We start from the raw sequence: 17,744 nt of genomic DNA on the forward strand, positions 1-17,744 counted from the left end.
TCCACCGTACCCTTGCTAAATCTTTACTTATGTATGTGTTGCTTACCCCTGCTGAGGTTTGTTGTACTATTTCAGACTCTATTCTGCCAGGAATAGAGTCTGAAATATGATTTTGTTTTCCTCCTATCTTACTTTAGCTTTATGTGTGATTTCATTACTTTTCATAGATTTTCAGATTTCTCAGAAGGATTACCAGCAAAAGCCAATTATGATTAGTATTTCATTACTTTTTCATTGATGTTTAGTTTTATCAGAAGGATTACCAGCGAAAACCAATTATTATTAGTAATCTGGACTTTAGCTGCTCTTACACCAATGACCCAGCTTTCTTAATTAAACTACAATGGACTGTTATTACTTAGTTCAACTTCAGTACCAGTAAAAGCAATATATCATTAGCACCTGAAAATGTGGATTAAAGCCGTTTTGTACCAGTGACTCAGCGTCCCTAGTTAGAATTCAGTGGAATGATGAGACTATTAGATTTCCCAGAAGGATTCATAGATTTTTAGATTTCTTAGAAGGATTGTAGTGTCATTTGATTTGTTTTTCTGTGTCTGTATCTGTGTTTATTTTCTTTGTGATTGTATGTACAGCTTTTTGAGTGTCTCGTTACTGAAAAGTGTTATATAAATAAACTTACCTTACCTTATATTCTCTTAGGCTGGAACATGTTGTATGGATCAGGGAAACAGCACTTCGCTGGTTTAAATCTTATTTGTCTGACAAATTTCAGTTTGTTCATAGTTTTAATTTTTCTGCCAGTCTTTGATAAAGAAACTGCTTAGTCAATCACTTAAACTGGATGGCATTAAATTGACCTCCGGAAATAAAGTAAAAGACCTTGGTGTGTTTTTTGACCAGGACATGCCATTTAAATTCCATATTAAAACAGGTTTCTAGGATATCCTTCTTTCATCTCAAGAACATTGCCAGAATTAGAAATATCTTGTCCAGGAGTGACAATGGAAAGGGAGTCCGAAGCCGGCATGTGTTGTGTGTCTTAAGTGTTTGTCTAAATTTCTGTCTCAATATTTGTCTTAAATGTTTGTCTGACTAACCTTTAAACTTTAGAGAAGACTAAATTAAATAATAATAATAATCTTAGGATGGGAAAAAAATTTAAAAATTGGGGTAATGGCTGGTTATGGTGCTCAGATGTTTAATATGAATGAATAACTAAATGATGGTGTGATTGTGGTTTGTCCAGAATATGAAAACACTTATCTAGTGCTGGGGTAGATGTAACTGGGAAGGTCCATAAAGGTCAAATTTAGGTAGATTTAATCACATTATTAACAGACTTGAAAAGTTGTTTGTCCAAAAAACTAGATACCTTTATGGAAAACAATAAGATTGAAATCATCCCTAGCACAAAACAAAGATTATTATGGAAATTAATAGTTTGGACATATCTAACATTGACTAGGGAATAAATGACAATTAATTATCAATTGGCGGGCCTACTATAAATAGAATTCTGGTTAAAGGTGAGAGGATGAAGCTATTAGATATCCATATATCACAGTTGATATTTTCGCCAGGTGGGTGGAGAGAGCTGAAAGCAAAATCAAAGAATAATTGGCTAAAGTTTGTGCTGTTACCAGCATGACATGGCAGGATGCGCTGCCTTGGTAATGTTTTCTATGAGATCATCACCCACTGAGCACATGGGTTTAGCACCACATGAGCTGCTGACAGGAAGAACTGTACATCTAAGCTGGGTTCACAGAGAGGGGAATTGATACGTTACACTCAACAGTTGTAATCTGCTGTGCAGTTTTTGTCTCATAACACACAGGAGACACTGGACAAAGAACCAAGACGAGAATCTGGAACAGATTGCACCTGGGGAGCGGATATACAGAAAGGTGTTCCACAGATCTTGGAAGGACCCAGGTGGATTACACCTTTTACAGTGGTAAGCTCCACCACATACAGTTTGAAGGTTTGGTTGGAAGAGGGACAAACTAAGGGAGAGCCACCCTCTGACAGAAACCTCAGAGAAAAATGAAAGCACCTGAACGTATTTGTGAATGGGTTCTGTTGGAGATCTTTGGACATAGGGGCTTGGGTACTTCAGAAGAGGTAACGTGAGAAAGGAATAAATAATAAAAGTTCCATTTGTTGAGTTTGAAGGAGCGTGTGCCAGTAAATTTGAAAGAAGGTCTCTGCTTTGGAATCTTGTGGTACATAAATCAAAGAGGGAAGAAGGATTTCTAAAGGCTAAATAACCAACAAACAAATGTGTATTTCGGTCCATCAGGAAGAAACTTGTAGAACAACTTGCATGAGGGGTTGAAGGAGTGCTCAACTATAGGTCAATTCGAATAACTTCATGAAGTAAAAGTTATAAATTCCTGTGTGCTTCTGAGTTACTTTTTCATAGAGACTGTTGTTTGCAACTTAGATTGTAAATTAGGTTGATATAAGGCCTTGAATTTTTATTTGTTGTTGGACCTTCTAATCTGTGAAGCCCAGCCGGCAGGCCGAAAACAATGACGTTCATCTTTCGCCGTCTCTAAAAGTAGGTCAAACGCAAAACTTTTTTTTTTTTAAACCCCTTGCAAGATGAGTCTTTAATGTTTCTAAAATGAGTCGCCAACTTAGTTTTTGACAAATACATTAGGTTTTGCAGCAATTTAAAAACACAAGATGCCATTTAAAGATCCACCAGAAGTTGCTGACTAAACCGGGAAAAACACTACATTAAACACACATGTTGTTGCCACCCCCGCCACGGCTGGTATCATTGAAAACTACAAACTCTCCCCTTTCCAAAGGGGTATCATGTGACTTTGTGAGACATTTTCCGGTGACGCAATTTCCGTGCGTAACGCAGGTAGTAAAATCCAGATTCATAGTTGTTTTACGCAGTGTGTTTTACGCACCACTCCAGACAACGTTTGGCGAGTTGTTTTTGACATATCTTTCGGTGGTGATTTTTTTCTTTTGAACGCCAATATTTTTAATGGCACATAAGAGGAAAATGACTGTTTTTGAAGCCTTAGAACAACTTTGGAACAACGATGATGTTGAAATAGAAGAATTATCGGACAGCAGCGAGATTTCTGAAGCGGAGGAAGAAGAGGAATCTTTTCTTATGGACCCAGTTCACGAGCTGTCCATAAGATATACATATATACATATACACATATACACAAACCGACACACAATTTTGTTTGTGTGTCGGTTTTTCTGTGTATAAGGGTAGATGGGATGGGAAAGGATAAACTGGGAATTATTAAGATTTTAGTTAATGAAGGTAGATTATCAATGACATGAGGGTGGATTTATGAATGGGGCACTTTCTTGGGAGCCTTCAGAGCTGGTAGTGTTTTGATAAGCCAAATATGAGGAAATAGTTTGTTTTATTATTTCTGTGTTATCCTCCTTCAACAGGAAACAATGTGATAGAAGGTAGTTTTGGATATGGTCAAAGGATTAATGGATGTTGCTTTAAAGATGTTCACAAATTTCTTTTAGTGAAATGGGGCTAATGTTTTTAAATCATAATTTACAGAAAGGTTTGCGGTTGTCGCAAACCTTCCAATATGCAGCTTATTAACATAGTGTCAGGATCTGGGTGTGTGTGTTTGTGTTTTTTGCTACATGTGTTCATTCTCAGGTGGTGCTGGAGCTCACAGGTGTGCTGGGTGACAGGTGCGACTTGTCCCACTGATTACCATGAAGAGTACTTAAGCAGGAGGCTGCCAGCATTTCAAGGCCAGAGTGTTTTGCCACCAGTGGTACAAACTCGAACCACACTTTAAGTCTATGCTTCGTTCTTCGACTAACTTTGTTTTTGCTCTTCTGCAGATTTTGAAAGCTCAAGCTTTGGATCTATGTTACTGAGTTTCTGACTTCGTTTTTTGGAAGCTATTCTGGATGATCAAGCCTGTCTACACTTTGAGAATTGCATATCCTATCTTCTGTCTTCGCTTGGATTCGCATCAAGCTGGCAGCTTTCCTGCTCTCTACGTCTCCTGAGCCAAGCCACAAGCGTACCCTGTCCACCCTCCAATGTAAGCCACCGCACATCAAACTAATACCTTTGCTCCAAGCTCACACTGGACAGCACCAAGTGAACTCTCTATGGATATTACTGCCTAAGACATGGATCCTGAATCTCATTTCCCCTGGCGACCTGACCACCATTACCCAGTAAGCCAATCTCTGCATCTTGTTAATCATTTATTCTTAGTTTCGTTATCCCTTTCGTTACCTGTACTCATCCATTCTCTTCACTTCTTTCCCTACAGTGAGATTCTTGTCAGTTTTGGTTCCTGTTTATGTTTTTTCAATAAAAAACAGTCTTTATTTTACTTCTCCTGAGTGTTCTCTGTATGTGGGTCACAGCTATTTCGAATTCAATGACACATAGTAGAGATGGCGGGAATGTGTTTTTCTTCTAACATTGACACACTGGGGTCTGCTTGAATGATAATAATTGGAGGTGCTAATTAAGTGGCTGCATAAAATTCCGTTTGTTAGGAGACTAACCCCTTCAGGTAGCTAATCCTGCTGGAGGACGTTTGGAAATGGATGTTGATCTGAGGGGAGGGATGGTAGATGAAGACAATCGACGGTTAGGGTCTACATCACATATGTCAAAGTCAAGGCCCGCGGGCCGAATTAATTATCTACAGGTCCATCTCAAAATATTAGCATATTGTGATAAAGTTCATTATTTTCCATAATGTCATGATGAAAATTTAACATTCATATTTTAGATTCATTGCACACTAACTGAAATATTTCAGGTCTTTTATTGTCTTAATACGAATGATTTTGGCATACAGCTCATGAAAACCCAAAATTCCTATCTCACAAAATTAGCATATCATTAAAAGGGTCTCTAAACGAGCTATGAACCTAATCATCTGAATCAACGAGTTAACTCTAAACACCTGCAAAAGATTCCTGAGGCCTTTAAAACTCCCAGCCTGGTTCACTCAAAACCCCAATCATGGGTAAGGCTGCCGACCTGACTGCTGTCCAGAAGGCCACTATTGACACCCTCAAGCAAGAGGGTAAGACACAGAAAGAAATTTCTGAACGAATAGACTGTTCCCAGAGTACTGTATCAAGGCACCTCAGTGGGAAGTCTGTGGGAAGGAAAAAGTGTGGCAGAAAACGCTGCACAACGAGAAGAGGTGACCGGACCCTGAGGAAGATTGTGGAGAAGGGCCGATTCCAGACCTTGGGGGACCTGCGGAAGCAGTGGACTGAGTCTGGAGTAGAAACATCCAGAGCCACCGTGCACAGGCGTGTGCAGGAAATGGGCTACAGGTGCCGCATTCCCCAGGTCAAGCCACTTTTGAACCAGAAACAGCGGCAGAAGCGCCTGACCTGGGCTACAGAGAAGCAGCACTGGACTGTTGCTCAGTGGTCCAAAGTACTTTTTTCGGATGAAAGCAAATTCTGCATGTCATTCGGAAATCAAGGTGCCAGAAGTCCAGTGTCAAGTACCCACAGTCAGTGATGGTCTGGGGTGCCGTGTCAGCTGCTGGTGTTGGTCCACTGTGTTTTATCAAGGGCAGGATCAATGCAGCTAGCTATCAGGAGATTTTGGAGCACTTCATGCTTCCATCTGCTGAAAAGCTTTATGGAGATGAAGATTTCATTTTTCAGCACGACCTGGCACCTGCTCACAGTGCCAAAACCACTGGTAAATGGTTTACTGACCATGGTATCACTGTGCTCAATTGGCCTGCCAAATCTCCTGACCTGAACCCCATGGAGAATCTGTGGGATATTGTGAAGAGAACGTTGAGAGACTCAAGACCCAACACTCTGGATGAGCTAAAGGCCGCTATCGAAGCATCCTGGGCCTCCATAAGACCTCAGCAGTGCCACAGGCTGATTGCCTCCATGCCACACCGCATTGAAGCAGTCATTTCTGCAAAAAGAATTTTGTGAGATAGGAATTTTGGGTTTTCATGAGCTGTATGCCAAAATCATCCGTATTAAGACAATAAAAGACCTGAAATATTTCAGTTAGTGTGCAATGAATCTAAAATATATGAATGTTAAATTTTCATCATGACATTATGGAAAATAATGAACATTATCACAATATGCTAATATTTTGAGAAGGACCTGTATGGCCCCCTGGATGATATTTAATTACTATTAGAACCGGCCCGCAGGCCACAGCCGTCCGCTGGCGTTTTGCACGCACCAACACTACATTCCCCACAATGCAACGGTAGTCCGCGAAGTCACTGTAGCGCGCACAAGCGGCTTCATTGTTCATCAGCAATCACAGCAGAAATCAACTTTCAGGTACCCCCCTCCTCAAACATGGCTAAATGTAAGGTGGACGCTGAGAACAGGGGCTTTCAAGCCAGGTGGGAGGCAGAGTACATGTTCACGGAGGCAAAAGGCAAACCTGTGTGTCTTCTGTGTGGAGAAAGTTTGGCTGTAATGAAAGAATATAATGCAATATAAAGTTTATAATGCACGCACTTTTATTTATGTATTCATCTTGATATTAAGAAACATACTTTATATTTCAAACCAATTAAATTTTTCGCTGTTTGCCTGTTGAAAATGTTTCCACTTGAGGTTACTGACAGAGCCATAACAAAATATTGCTTTATTCATTTAATTATTAAATAATGTACTCTGTGTTAAGTCTTGGTTCAATAGGCTATGTGCAATCATTTCAATGTTTTAATAAACATTGAACCAGTCTGGCCCTTGGCTTGTAGCAAATTTTGTTTTTTGGCCCTCGGTGTATTTGACTTTGACATCCCTGGTCTACATTAACTGTTTCATACAATGTTAGACAGAATTTTCAACTGTGCTTCAGGCTGTTGTCCTTTCTTTCCTTTCTCCAAATTATGCTTGTATCGCTTTGATGGGGTTAGATTTATCTCCACTAGATCCATCACCTATTTCTAACACCACCAAGAGTTTACCGGAGAGATGGCGTTCCGCCTTGGGGGGAGGTGGAACCACGTGACATCTCCTGGTCGTATATGGTTTAGCACACACTGACAGGGTTGGGTGATTCTTTCACGGACAGGGTTACCTGGTTGAGGGTGTTCCACAGTCTACCTAGTGCCAAGGAAAACTGGTCTAAAGTGGTGAGGTGCCTTAAATGACACCTAAGGACAGGAGCCATCAGCACTGGTCTCTGTAACCATAAATCTTATTCAGAATAAAAGTGTTAAGAGTATAGGGAAAAGGATTCAGGGGAGCTCCGAGGTGTCTAACCGCCAACAGGGTGCGGTAGCTTGGACAGAGTGTTTAAAATAAAAAAAAAAGGCTGTTACAGTTGAGTCTTAGTATAATCAGTTCATATCATCTGGTGCCCCAGCACCCAGCTATTCAGATTTCAGTATGTATGATTTCTTCTGATTGGACATGCCAAAGTATCCTCACAGAACCATTCAGGAGGTTAAAATGTTTTAAACTTGGTATATCCAGCGGGATAATCTGATCAGCAATACAAAGCACTCCACACATAAAACTCCATCACCTGCTTTACCTAGTGTGGTTGATAAGCTGATAGTAATGGTGCTTCCTCCTCCAGAGCAAGGCTGAAACTAATGGTGGAGGCATAGAGGTGGCAGTAGCTTTCTCCTAGTGTGCATTTATCTTGAAGTAAAGGTGAGTAGTGGTTTAGGGCTAGGATATGATGTGATCCTCTGTGTAGGTGATTGGATCATAGTGTTATGGTTGTCCTCACACAGGAACCGGGGGTTGTTTTGTTTTTACTGGAGTCGATGGGGACATTTTACACCAAAATGTTGGAACACAGAACCCCTTTCCTTCCTGAATGCTGTGTTGTCTGAACATTCCCACGTTGTTGTGTAATTCCATTTTCCAATTTCCAATTGTTTGACCACAATCTTTTAAAAGGCAAAGGTAAGAATTTTGGTAAGGCAGATAGTTGGGCTAAATAGGGATCCAACCCATTATTTTTTCCTAAACACAATCACACTCTCAATAAATGTCCACACTGACAGCTGCTGGTACAGGTGTGTTTCTACTCACCAGGTGAGGGTCTCTCAGCAGACACTGAAGAGATTTAGTGTAAAGTCCATTTACAGAGTCCTGATGGGACAAGAAAACACAGAAAGAATGTTCAGAACTTCTTTAATAGGACATCCAGTCCTCTGCTGTGAAAAAGAAGCACGGAAATTAAAAGAATAGTGAAAGTGAAGTCCAAAGAACAAGAATAGAAATTCACATTTAAAGTAAAAAGGTTTTTAACTTTTTCATACAATGTGATGTCGAAGCCCCTTCCTCTCTTGTTCTTTGAAAGCCAGACAGAAGCATTGGATGAACCTGTCAAGTTTGTTTGAGTGACGACCCAGGTAGTCCCTGACATCCTCCAGGCTTCTCAGACAGTAAGTTTGGAGTGGACTGACCTCAGCTAGGCTCAACTCCACCTCCAGGGGTCTGGAGATGCACAGAATGCTGTAGCTTTGCTCCTGATCATTGTAGAAAGTTTCCTCAAACAGGATCGGTATCACAGATGGAATTGAGAAGCCAGATCCCAGCAGGACCTGCCTGTCCTGGATTTTAACTTCCTGCAACACAACAAATGCATCAGGTCAAAAGCATTATACATTACAAAACCAAAACAAAGCTTCACTTTTCTGTCAATAACAGCTGCTGCTCTGACATGTCAAGAGTTAGGGTTATGCAAATGTTGTAGCATTTTTATTTTTCCAAATTGGTGTTGGTGTTAAACGGGGGAGAGCCTCTTCTAAGCTGGCTAAAAAAAACCAACAATAAAAAGATTTCCGTTTCAACTGTCAGAGAGCCACTCTGACACAATATTGGTACATCACATCCTCCCCCAGCTGTACTCCTGGTGTAGCAATAAAATCAGCCTGGTAAAAAAAACTCCATCTAGCCTGTATAGTACCAGAATATAAAATAATCTAGTTTTCTCTGGAAAGTTTTGAAATTAGTTTAATATAGGCAGTACGGTGACGCAGTTGGTAGCACTGTTGCCTTACAGAAATTCTCCTCGTGCATGTATGGGTTCTCACACAGGCTTCCTCCCACAGTCCAAAAACATGTCTTTTAGGTTAATTGGTCTCTCTAAAGTGCCCTTAGGTGTGAATGAGTGTGTGGTTGTTTGTCCTGTATTTCTCTGTGTTGCTGTGATGTACTTGCAACCTGCCCAGGGTGTACCCTGCCTCTCGCCTGTAGACAGCTGGAAATAGGGACCAGCTCCCCCAAGACCCACTATGGAAGAAGCAGTATACAAAATGAATGAATGAATGAATGAACGAATGAATGAATGAATGAAGGCCAATATATTATTAACATTTATTATTATTATTATTTAAGTGCGTTCCGACCCAAGGCGAATGACGCACCAGGAGCCAGCGATTTACATGTTAACCCTATGTAAAGGTGCAACAGCAGCGAAGTGAGGTGAAGGACAGAAAGGATGCGATGCGAACAGTTTGATTATAGCGAATAGAGCGAAGCGAGAGCAAAGCAAATCCCCCGATGGACATGCAGCAAATTTAGCTGGAGTTGAAAAATCTGAACTTTTCTATCAAGTTGCGTTATATCTAAAGCCCTCTATTTAGAACGGATGTCATACAAGTATGAAACTCACAGCAGTTGCTCAGGGTACATACAGGGGTTGGACAATGAAACTGAAACACCTGTCATTTTAGTGTGGGAGGTTTCATGGCTAAATTGGACCAGCCTGGTAGCCAGTCTTCATTAATTGCACATTGCACCAGTAAGAGCAGAGTGTGAAGGTTCAATTAGCAGGGTGAGAGCACAGTTTTGCTCATGTATCAAGAGCCACGGTATCCAGGGTAATGTCAGCATATCACCAAGAAGGATGAACCACATCCAACAGGATTAACTATGGACGCAAGAGGAAGCTGTCTGAAAGGGATGTTCGGGTGCTAACCCGGATTGTATCCAAAAAACATAAAACCACGGCTGCCCAAATCACGGCAGACCTAAATGTGCACCTCAACTCTCCTGTTTCCACCAGAACTGTCCGTCGGGAGCTCCACAGGGTCAATATACACGGCTGGGCTGCTATAGCCAAACCTTTGGTCACTCATGCCAATGCCAAACGTTGGTTTCAATGGTGCAAGAAGCGCAAATCTTGGGCTGTGGACAATGTGAAACATGTATTGTTCTCTGATGAGTCCACCTTTACTGTTTTCCTCACAACCGAGAGTTACGGTGTGGAGAAGCCCCAAAGAAGTGTACCACGCAGACTGTTGCATGCCCAGAGTGAAGCATGGTGGTGGGGCAGTGATGGTTTGGGCTGCCATATCATGGCATTCCCTTGGCCCAATACTTGTGCTAGATGGGCGCGTCACTGTCAAGGACTACCAAACTATTCTTGAGGACCATGTGCATCCAATGGTTCAAACATTGTATCCTGAAGGCGGTGCCGTGTATCAGGATGACAATGCACCAATACACACAGCAAGACTGGTGAAAGATTGGTTTGATTAACATGTAAGTGAAGTTGAACATCTCCCATGGCCTGCACAGTCACCAGATCTAAATATTATTGAGCCACTTTGGGGTGTTTTGGAGGAGCGAGTCAGGAAACGTTTTCCTCCACCAGTATCACGTAGTGACCTGGCCACTATCCTGCAAGAAGAATGGCTTAAAATCCCTCTGACCGCTGTGCAGGACTTGTATATGTCATTCCCAAGACGAATTGACGCTGTATTGGCCGCAAAAGGAGGCCCTACACCATACTAATAAATTATTGTGGTCTAAAACCAGGTGTTTCAGTTTCATTGTCCAACCCCTGTATATGTTCATATAGGAAATTATATTTTATTCATAAGTATTTCATTTTCAGATGCATATGTCAGCAAGCCTGATTTCTAGGTTGCCGATCAGCCGTTATTACATAATTATTCAATACACTACCATGCTACATGCTGTTGTCATATGAGCTCTTGCCTGGTATATTTTGCCAGTCCTCATACATATGTTCGCCTGTGCGACGTGAAGCCACGTCTCCGTGCTTCACGGAGACGTGGCTGTGTGGATTAATACCGGACTCTGCGCTGCAGCTGGCAGGATTCCAGCTCTACAGAGCGGACAGAGACACGGAACTCTCCGGCAAAGCGAAAGGTGGAGGAATCTGTTTTTACCTCAACAGTGGTTGGTGCAACGACGTGACAGTGATTCAGCAGCACTGTTCTCCAGACCTGGAAGCCTTCATCTTAAACTGTAAGCCTTTCTATTCCCCCCGTGAGTTCGCTTCATTCATCCTGGTCGGTGTTTACATCCCGCCGCAAGCTAACGTGCAGGTCGCACAGCGCATGCTCGCCGACCAGATACTGAGTGTGGAGCGGACCAACCCGGACTCCTTAGTTATCGTCGTTGGCGACTTTAACAAAGGTAATCTCACCCACGAACTCCCCAAATACAGACAGTTTATAAAATGTCCGACCAGAGAGGACAACATTCTGGATCACTGTTACACCACCATCAGAGACGCTTATCACGCCGTCCCACGTGCTGCACTGGGCCAATCCGACCACATCATGGTCCACCTGATTCCTGCATACAGGCAGAAACTAAAGCTCTGCAAACCTGTTGTGAGGACGACAAGGAAGTGGAGCAGTGAGGCTGTGGAGAATCTCCAGGCGTGTTTAGGCTGTACAGACTGGGATGTGTTCAGGACTACTACCAACAGTCTGGACGAGTATACAGAGGCTGTGACTTCCTACATCAGCTTCTGTGAGGACAGCTGTGTACCATCATGCACTAGGGTGAGTTACAACAACGACAAACCCTGGTTCACAGCCAAACTCAGAAGGTTAAGACTGGATAAGGAAAAGGCCTTCAGGAGTGGGGACAAAGACATATACAGAGAGGCAAAGTACAAGTTTGGCAAGGCAGTGAAAGAGGCCAAACGACTGTACTCTGAGAAGCTCCAAAACCAGTTCTCAGCCAACGACTCTGCGTCTGTCTGGAAAGGGCTCAAGCAAATCACCAACTACAAGCCGAAAGCCCCCCACTCCATCAACGACCGACGCCTCGCCAACGACCTGAACGAGTTCTACTGCCGCTTTGAAAGACAAAGGGACAGTCCTGCAACCATCTCCCACGACGCCCCCCAACAGCTGCAGCCACAATCCACCACCCCCATCTCTCCAACCTCAAGAGGGGCCTTGGCACCTCCAACCCCCACCCTGAAGTTCCCCCCCACCAGCCCCCTACCCACGCCGAGGACGGCTCTTTCCATCCAGGAGAGGGACGTCAACAAACTCTTCAGGAGACAGAACCCCCGGAAAGCTGCTGGTCCGGATTCTGTCTCACCAGCCAGCCTGAAGCACTGCGCTGATCAGCTGTCTCCAGTCTTCACAGACATTTTTAACACCTCACTGGAGACATGTCATGTGCCAGCCTGCTTCAAGTCCTCCACCATCGTCCCTGTTCCCAAGAAGCCAAGGACCACAGGGCTTAATGACTTCAGACCCGTCGCCCTGACCTCTGTGGTGATGAAGTCCTTTGAGCGCCTTGTGCTCTCACACCTAAAAGACATCACCGACCCCCTCCTTGACCCCCTGCAGTTTGCCTACAGAGCCAACAGGTCTGTAGATGATGCAGTCAACCTAGCCCTTCACTTCATCCTCCGGCACCTGGACTCCACAGGAACCTACGCCAGGATCCTGTTTGTGGATTTCAGCTCTGCCTTCAACACCATCGTCCCAGTTCTGCTACAGGAGAAGCTCTCCCAGCTGAGTGTGCCCGACTCCACCTGCAGGTGGATCACTGACTTCCTGTCTGACAGGAAGCAGCGCGTGAGGCTGGGGAAGCACGTCTCTGACTCCCTGACCATCAGCACCGGTTCCCCCCAAGGCTGTGTTCTCTCTCCTCTGCTCTTCTCCCTGTACACCAACAGCTGCACCTCCAGTCACCAGTCTGTCAAGCTTCTGAAGTTTGCGGACGACACCACCCTGATCGGACTAATCTCTGATGGTGACGAGTCCGCGTACAGATGGGAGGTGGACCATCTGTTGGACTGGTGCAGCCAGAACAACCTTGAGCTCAACGCTCTAAAAACAGTGGAGATGGTTGTGGACTTCAGGCAGAACCCAGCCCCACCTGCCCCCATCACCCTCTGTGACTCCACAATTGACACTGTGGAATCTTTCCGCTTCCTGGGAACCATCATCTCCCAGGATCTCAAGTGGGAGCCAAACATCAGCTCCCTCATCAAGAAAGCCCAGCAGAGGATGTTCTTCCTGCGGCAGCTGAAACAATTCAACCTGCCAAAGACTATGATGGTGCACTTCTACACAGCCATCATTGAGTCCATCCTCACCTCCTCCATCACCATCTGGTACGCCGCTGCTACAGCCAAGGATAAGGGCAGGTTGCAGCGTGTCATTCGGTCTGCTGAGAAGGTGATTGGCTGCAGTCTACTGTCGCTCCAGGAACTGTACACCTCCAGGACCCTGAAGCGGGCAGGGAAGATTCTGGCTGATCCCTCCCACCCCGGTCACAGACTCTTTGAGACTCTCCCCTCTGGCAGGAGGCTGCGGTCCATCCGGACCAAAACCTCACGCCACAAGAACAGTTTTTTCCCATCTGCCACCAGCCTGGTTAACAAAGCCCGGAAACCACCCTGACACTGTCCCTTTCCCCCACACCCCCCCTTTTTTTGCTGACAGGACACTTGTAACTTGTAACTCTATGTGTTACATTAACGCTCAGCTTGGACTCCTGCTTTACTTGCACTGCTTTACTTGCACAATGATCACCTGCACTGTTGTATTGCTCTTGCATCTTATACTGCTCTATATTTACTCTCACTCACTTAAAACTGTGCACATATATTTATATTATATTGTAGATATGTTTATACTGTTTAATTTGTACTGTATTGCACCGACTACGCCAAAACAAATTCCTTGTATGTCCAAAAACGTACTTGGCAATAAAGCTTTTCTGATTCTGATTCTGATTCTGATTATATTTAGAAGATGTGGACAGTACAATTTGGCTGTTTATTTATTGAGCTGAAATTTATTTACTCACTGAAAACCGATGAACCGGCGTTCTGCAGAGGGGATGCAGTACCTGTAGTTGGTGTCCCAGAGGCTGATTCGTCGCCCAACGCAGGGCAGCAGGTCCTCAAACTGGGTCCTGGACAGACGGAAGTACCACTGAACGCGACCGTGATCCAGATGCTGCTCTTGGGGTAGGTAATGTTACTCTAGTAAACCCAGGACATCAACACTGGTGGCGTTGTTCGGGTTTCCAAAAATAAAGCACCGTGACCAGCTCCATGTTTAGTTGAAACCGGCAAGCAGCAGATAGAAGCTCCTCCTATTTGATAACTTCACACAAGGGAGTACGTCAAGATGGCTGCATCAAGGTGTAGCAGCTCGACAGCTGCTACTGCTTCTTCCTTCCAAAAAACATCTAGGAAGCCGCCTGACAATTCTGCTCTACCTGGACATGGGAACATAAAGTCTTTCTTTCCAAAAAACACCAAAGTTCAACATCTACTTTGTACACTGAATGTATTGTTGTACGTATAGGCAATCATCAGCATGCAAATGTTTGGTAGCTGGCTGAACGCGTGGGAATGCACAGCTCCGTTTCCTATGGATGAATACGCTACACCAATGTCACATGCCATTGGAGTCAGTCAGTTCTGTTTAATCATGTTTTGGATCAAGGAAAAGCGGTTGTCCTGTGCACACATCGTCAGTGTGGACAGAGGACGCCGCTGACACATAATACATCAAAACGGGGAAGTGTAATTTTTTCCTGCATTTTTCTCTTACTTTGTGGAGACGTACAAGTAAACCCCGGACCCGTAGCTCCACTGAAACAACATCAGGTAGGCATCGCTGTGCCACCATCATCACCTGATGCCTTTTAACCAGGAATGCAAGGTAACATTAAGACAAAGAGTTTGGCCAAATCACAAACAAATTCATCCTTCCTGCAATCTGCAACCGCTCTACAGGCTATCGTGACTCTAAAACAAAAAGAGACAAAATAATTTCAAACGGTAAATCACACCCGCGTCCTGTGGCATCCTAATACCAAACCGAAGGGGATCTTCAGAGGACACATAAACATACGGATCAGTCATATCTAAGACTTAACAAATTGAGCATTTATTAACAGACTCAAATCTGGACTATCTTTGACTCACAGAAACATGGCTACATCCCACAACTCCGTTATCTGTATATAAAATATATAGACGTGATAGAAGGAGGGGAGGGGTTTGATATATGTGAAAGAGAATATCCAGGGGGCTGCACGGTGGCGCAGTTGGTAGCAATGTTGCCTTGCAGCAAGAAGGTCCAGCAAGGTTCGATTCCCAGCTGGGGGTCTTTCTGCATGGAGTTTGCATGTTCTCCCCGTGCATGCGTGGGTTCTCACCGGGTACTCCGGCTTCCTCCCACAGTCCAAAGACATGCCTGTTAGGTTAATTGGTCACTCTAAATTGCCCTTTGGTGTATGAATGAGTGTGTACATGGTTGTTTGTGTGTTGCCCTGCGATGGACTGGCGACCTGTCCAGGGTGTACCCTGCCTCTCGCCCATAGACTGCTGGAGATAGGCACCAGCTCCCCCGCGACCCACTATGGAATAAGCGGTAGAAAATGACTGAATATCCAAAGTAATGAAATTGATACAAAAAACGATGTATTAGAATGTGTAGGAGTGTGCCCGACTCCACCTGTAGGTGGATAACTGACTTCCTGTCTGACAGGAAGCAGCACGTGAGGCTGGGGAAGCACGTCTCTGACTCCCTGACCATCAGCACCGGTTCCCCCCAAGGCTGTGTTCTCTCTCCTCTGCTCTTCTCCCTGTACACCAACAGCTGCACCTCCAGTCACCAGTCTGTCAAGCTTCTGAAGTTTGCGGACGACACCACCCTGATCGGACTCATCTCTGATGGTGACGAGTCCGCGTACAGATGGGAGGTGGACCATCTGTTGGACTGGTGCAGCCAGAACAACCTTGAGCTCAACGCTCTAAAAACAGTGGAGATGGTTGTGGACTTCAGGCAGAACCCAGCCCCACCTGCCCCCATCACCCTCTGTGACTCCACAATTGACACTGTGGAATCTTTCCGCTTCCTGGGAACCATCATCTCCCAGGATCTCAAGTGGGAGCCAAACATCAGCTCCCTCATCAAGAAAGCCCAGCAGAGGATGTTCTTCCTGCGGCAGCTGAAACAATTCAACCTGCCAAAGACTATGATGGTGCACTTCTACACAGCCATCATTGAGTCCATCCTCACCTCCTCCATCACCATCTGGTACGCCGCTGCTACAGCCAAGGATAAGGGCAGGTTGCAGCGTGTCATTCGGTCTGCTGAGAAGGTGATTGGCTGCAGTCTACTGTCGCTCCAGGAACTGTACACCTCCAGGACCCTGAAGCGGGCAGGGAAGATTCTGGCTGATCCCTCCCACCCCGGTCACAGACTCTTTGAGACTCTCCCCTCTGGCAGGAGGCTGCGGTCCATCCGGACCAAAACCTCACGCCACAAGAACAGTTTTTTCCCATCTGCCATTCTGAAATTACACTTTCTCGTGAAATGTCATTTGTTGTAATTGCTATCTATCGTCCCCCAACGCCACAAATACATTTTATTCAGTTATTTAAAATGCTTAAAATGTTTCAAGGAAAAGAGGTCTTACTTATGGGCGATTTTAACGTAAATTGGCTTGACAAAATGCGCGAGAAAATTCTTGATGACATTATGAAATCACAACAAATGAGAAATAATAAATCAACCAACCAGAATAACAAAATCTACTCAAACACTTATAGACCTTGTCTTTACAAACAAACCAGAAAGAATTGGGAAAACATATAATTTAGTAACAGGATTATCCGACCATAATTTCACACTAATTGCAAGAAAGTTAAATAAAAACAGACCAAAATCAACCAAAAAAAGAACCAAGAGATATTTATCTCTAAGAAGGATATATCTCTATTGGAAAATGACATACAGCAAATTAACTGGAATAAAATAACAGAAAATCAATCACGTGAACAAGCCTGCAATGATCTAATATCAGTCTTAAAAAATATTTTATTAAAGTATAAAAAGACAAAAAAAATAAAACTTAAAAAACAGAGTTTGCCACAGTTTAATGCTGGACTCTGGGAATTAATGAAGAAAAGAGATGCCTCACTAAAAAAGTTTATCAAAACCAGATTAACAACCAATTATTCAATATATCATAGTTTGAGAAATAAGGTCATAACATTGCTTAGAAAAACAAAGGCAAACTTTTTCCTCAAATTAATTAATGCAAAAGGAAATAGTAAATTTTTATGGAAAAATATTGATAAACTACTTAGAAAAGAGAAAAACAACAGCCATGACATACAGCTCAAAATAAATGACAATATTGAAAATGATACTGAAATTTTAGCAATATATTTTAATGAATATTTTATTAATTCTGTTGAGAGGCTGGCCCAGTCGTTCCCAACACATTGCTCTTCCCGCTCATTATTCTGTGATACATCAACCTTTAGTCTGACACCTGTTAACGACGCAAAGGTGGAAAAGATTATTGGGCAACTTAATAATAGCAAAGCTAAAGACACTGCATAGGTTGGATAGTGTGTTTCGAAAAACCCATGCAGAAAGTCTGATCCCAGTCCTGACAAAAATAATAAATTGGTCCCTTAGAGATGGTATATTTCCTGGCGTTGTTATACCTGTATACAAGTCCGGAGACAAACGAGAGGTTAATAACTATTGGCCCATTACTAT

The 17,744-nt window shown here is 43.6% G+C and overlaps 1 protein-coding gene across 3 annotated transcripts in view; it reads right to left on the reverse strand.

The window, feature by feature from the left end:
- The window catches only part of ankrd27 (ankyrin repeat domain 27 (VPS9 domain)), a 109,285-nt gene that overhangs the window by 69,909 nt on the left and 21,632 nt on the right, over positions 1 to 17,744 (reverse strand). For all 3 annotated transcript variants that reach the window (XM_047389894.1, XM_047389885.1, XM_047389876.1), the window contains 2 exons: positions 8,238 to 8,546; positions 8,008 to 8,067 (listed from right to left, as the gene is read on the reverse strand). In XM_047389894.1, coding sequence (XP_047245850.1) covers positions 8,008 to 8,067; positions 8,238 to 8,546 — 369 coding nt within the window. The remainder of the gene's footprint in view (positions 1 to 8,007; positions 8,068 to 8,237; positions 8,547 to 17,744) is intronic.

The sequence above is a fragment of the Girardinichthys multiradiatus genome, chromosome 2, assembly GCF_021462225.1.
Source record: "Girardinichthys multiradiatus isolate DD_20200921_A chromosome 2, DD_fGirMul_XY1, whole genome shotgun sequence".
Classification (NCBI taxonomy): domain Eukaryota; kingdom Metazoa; phylum Chordata; class Actinopteri; order Cyprinodontiformes; family Goodeidae; genus Girardinichthys; species Girardinichthys multiradiatus.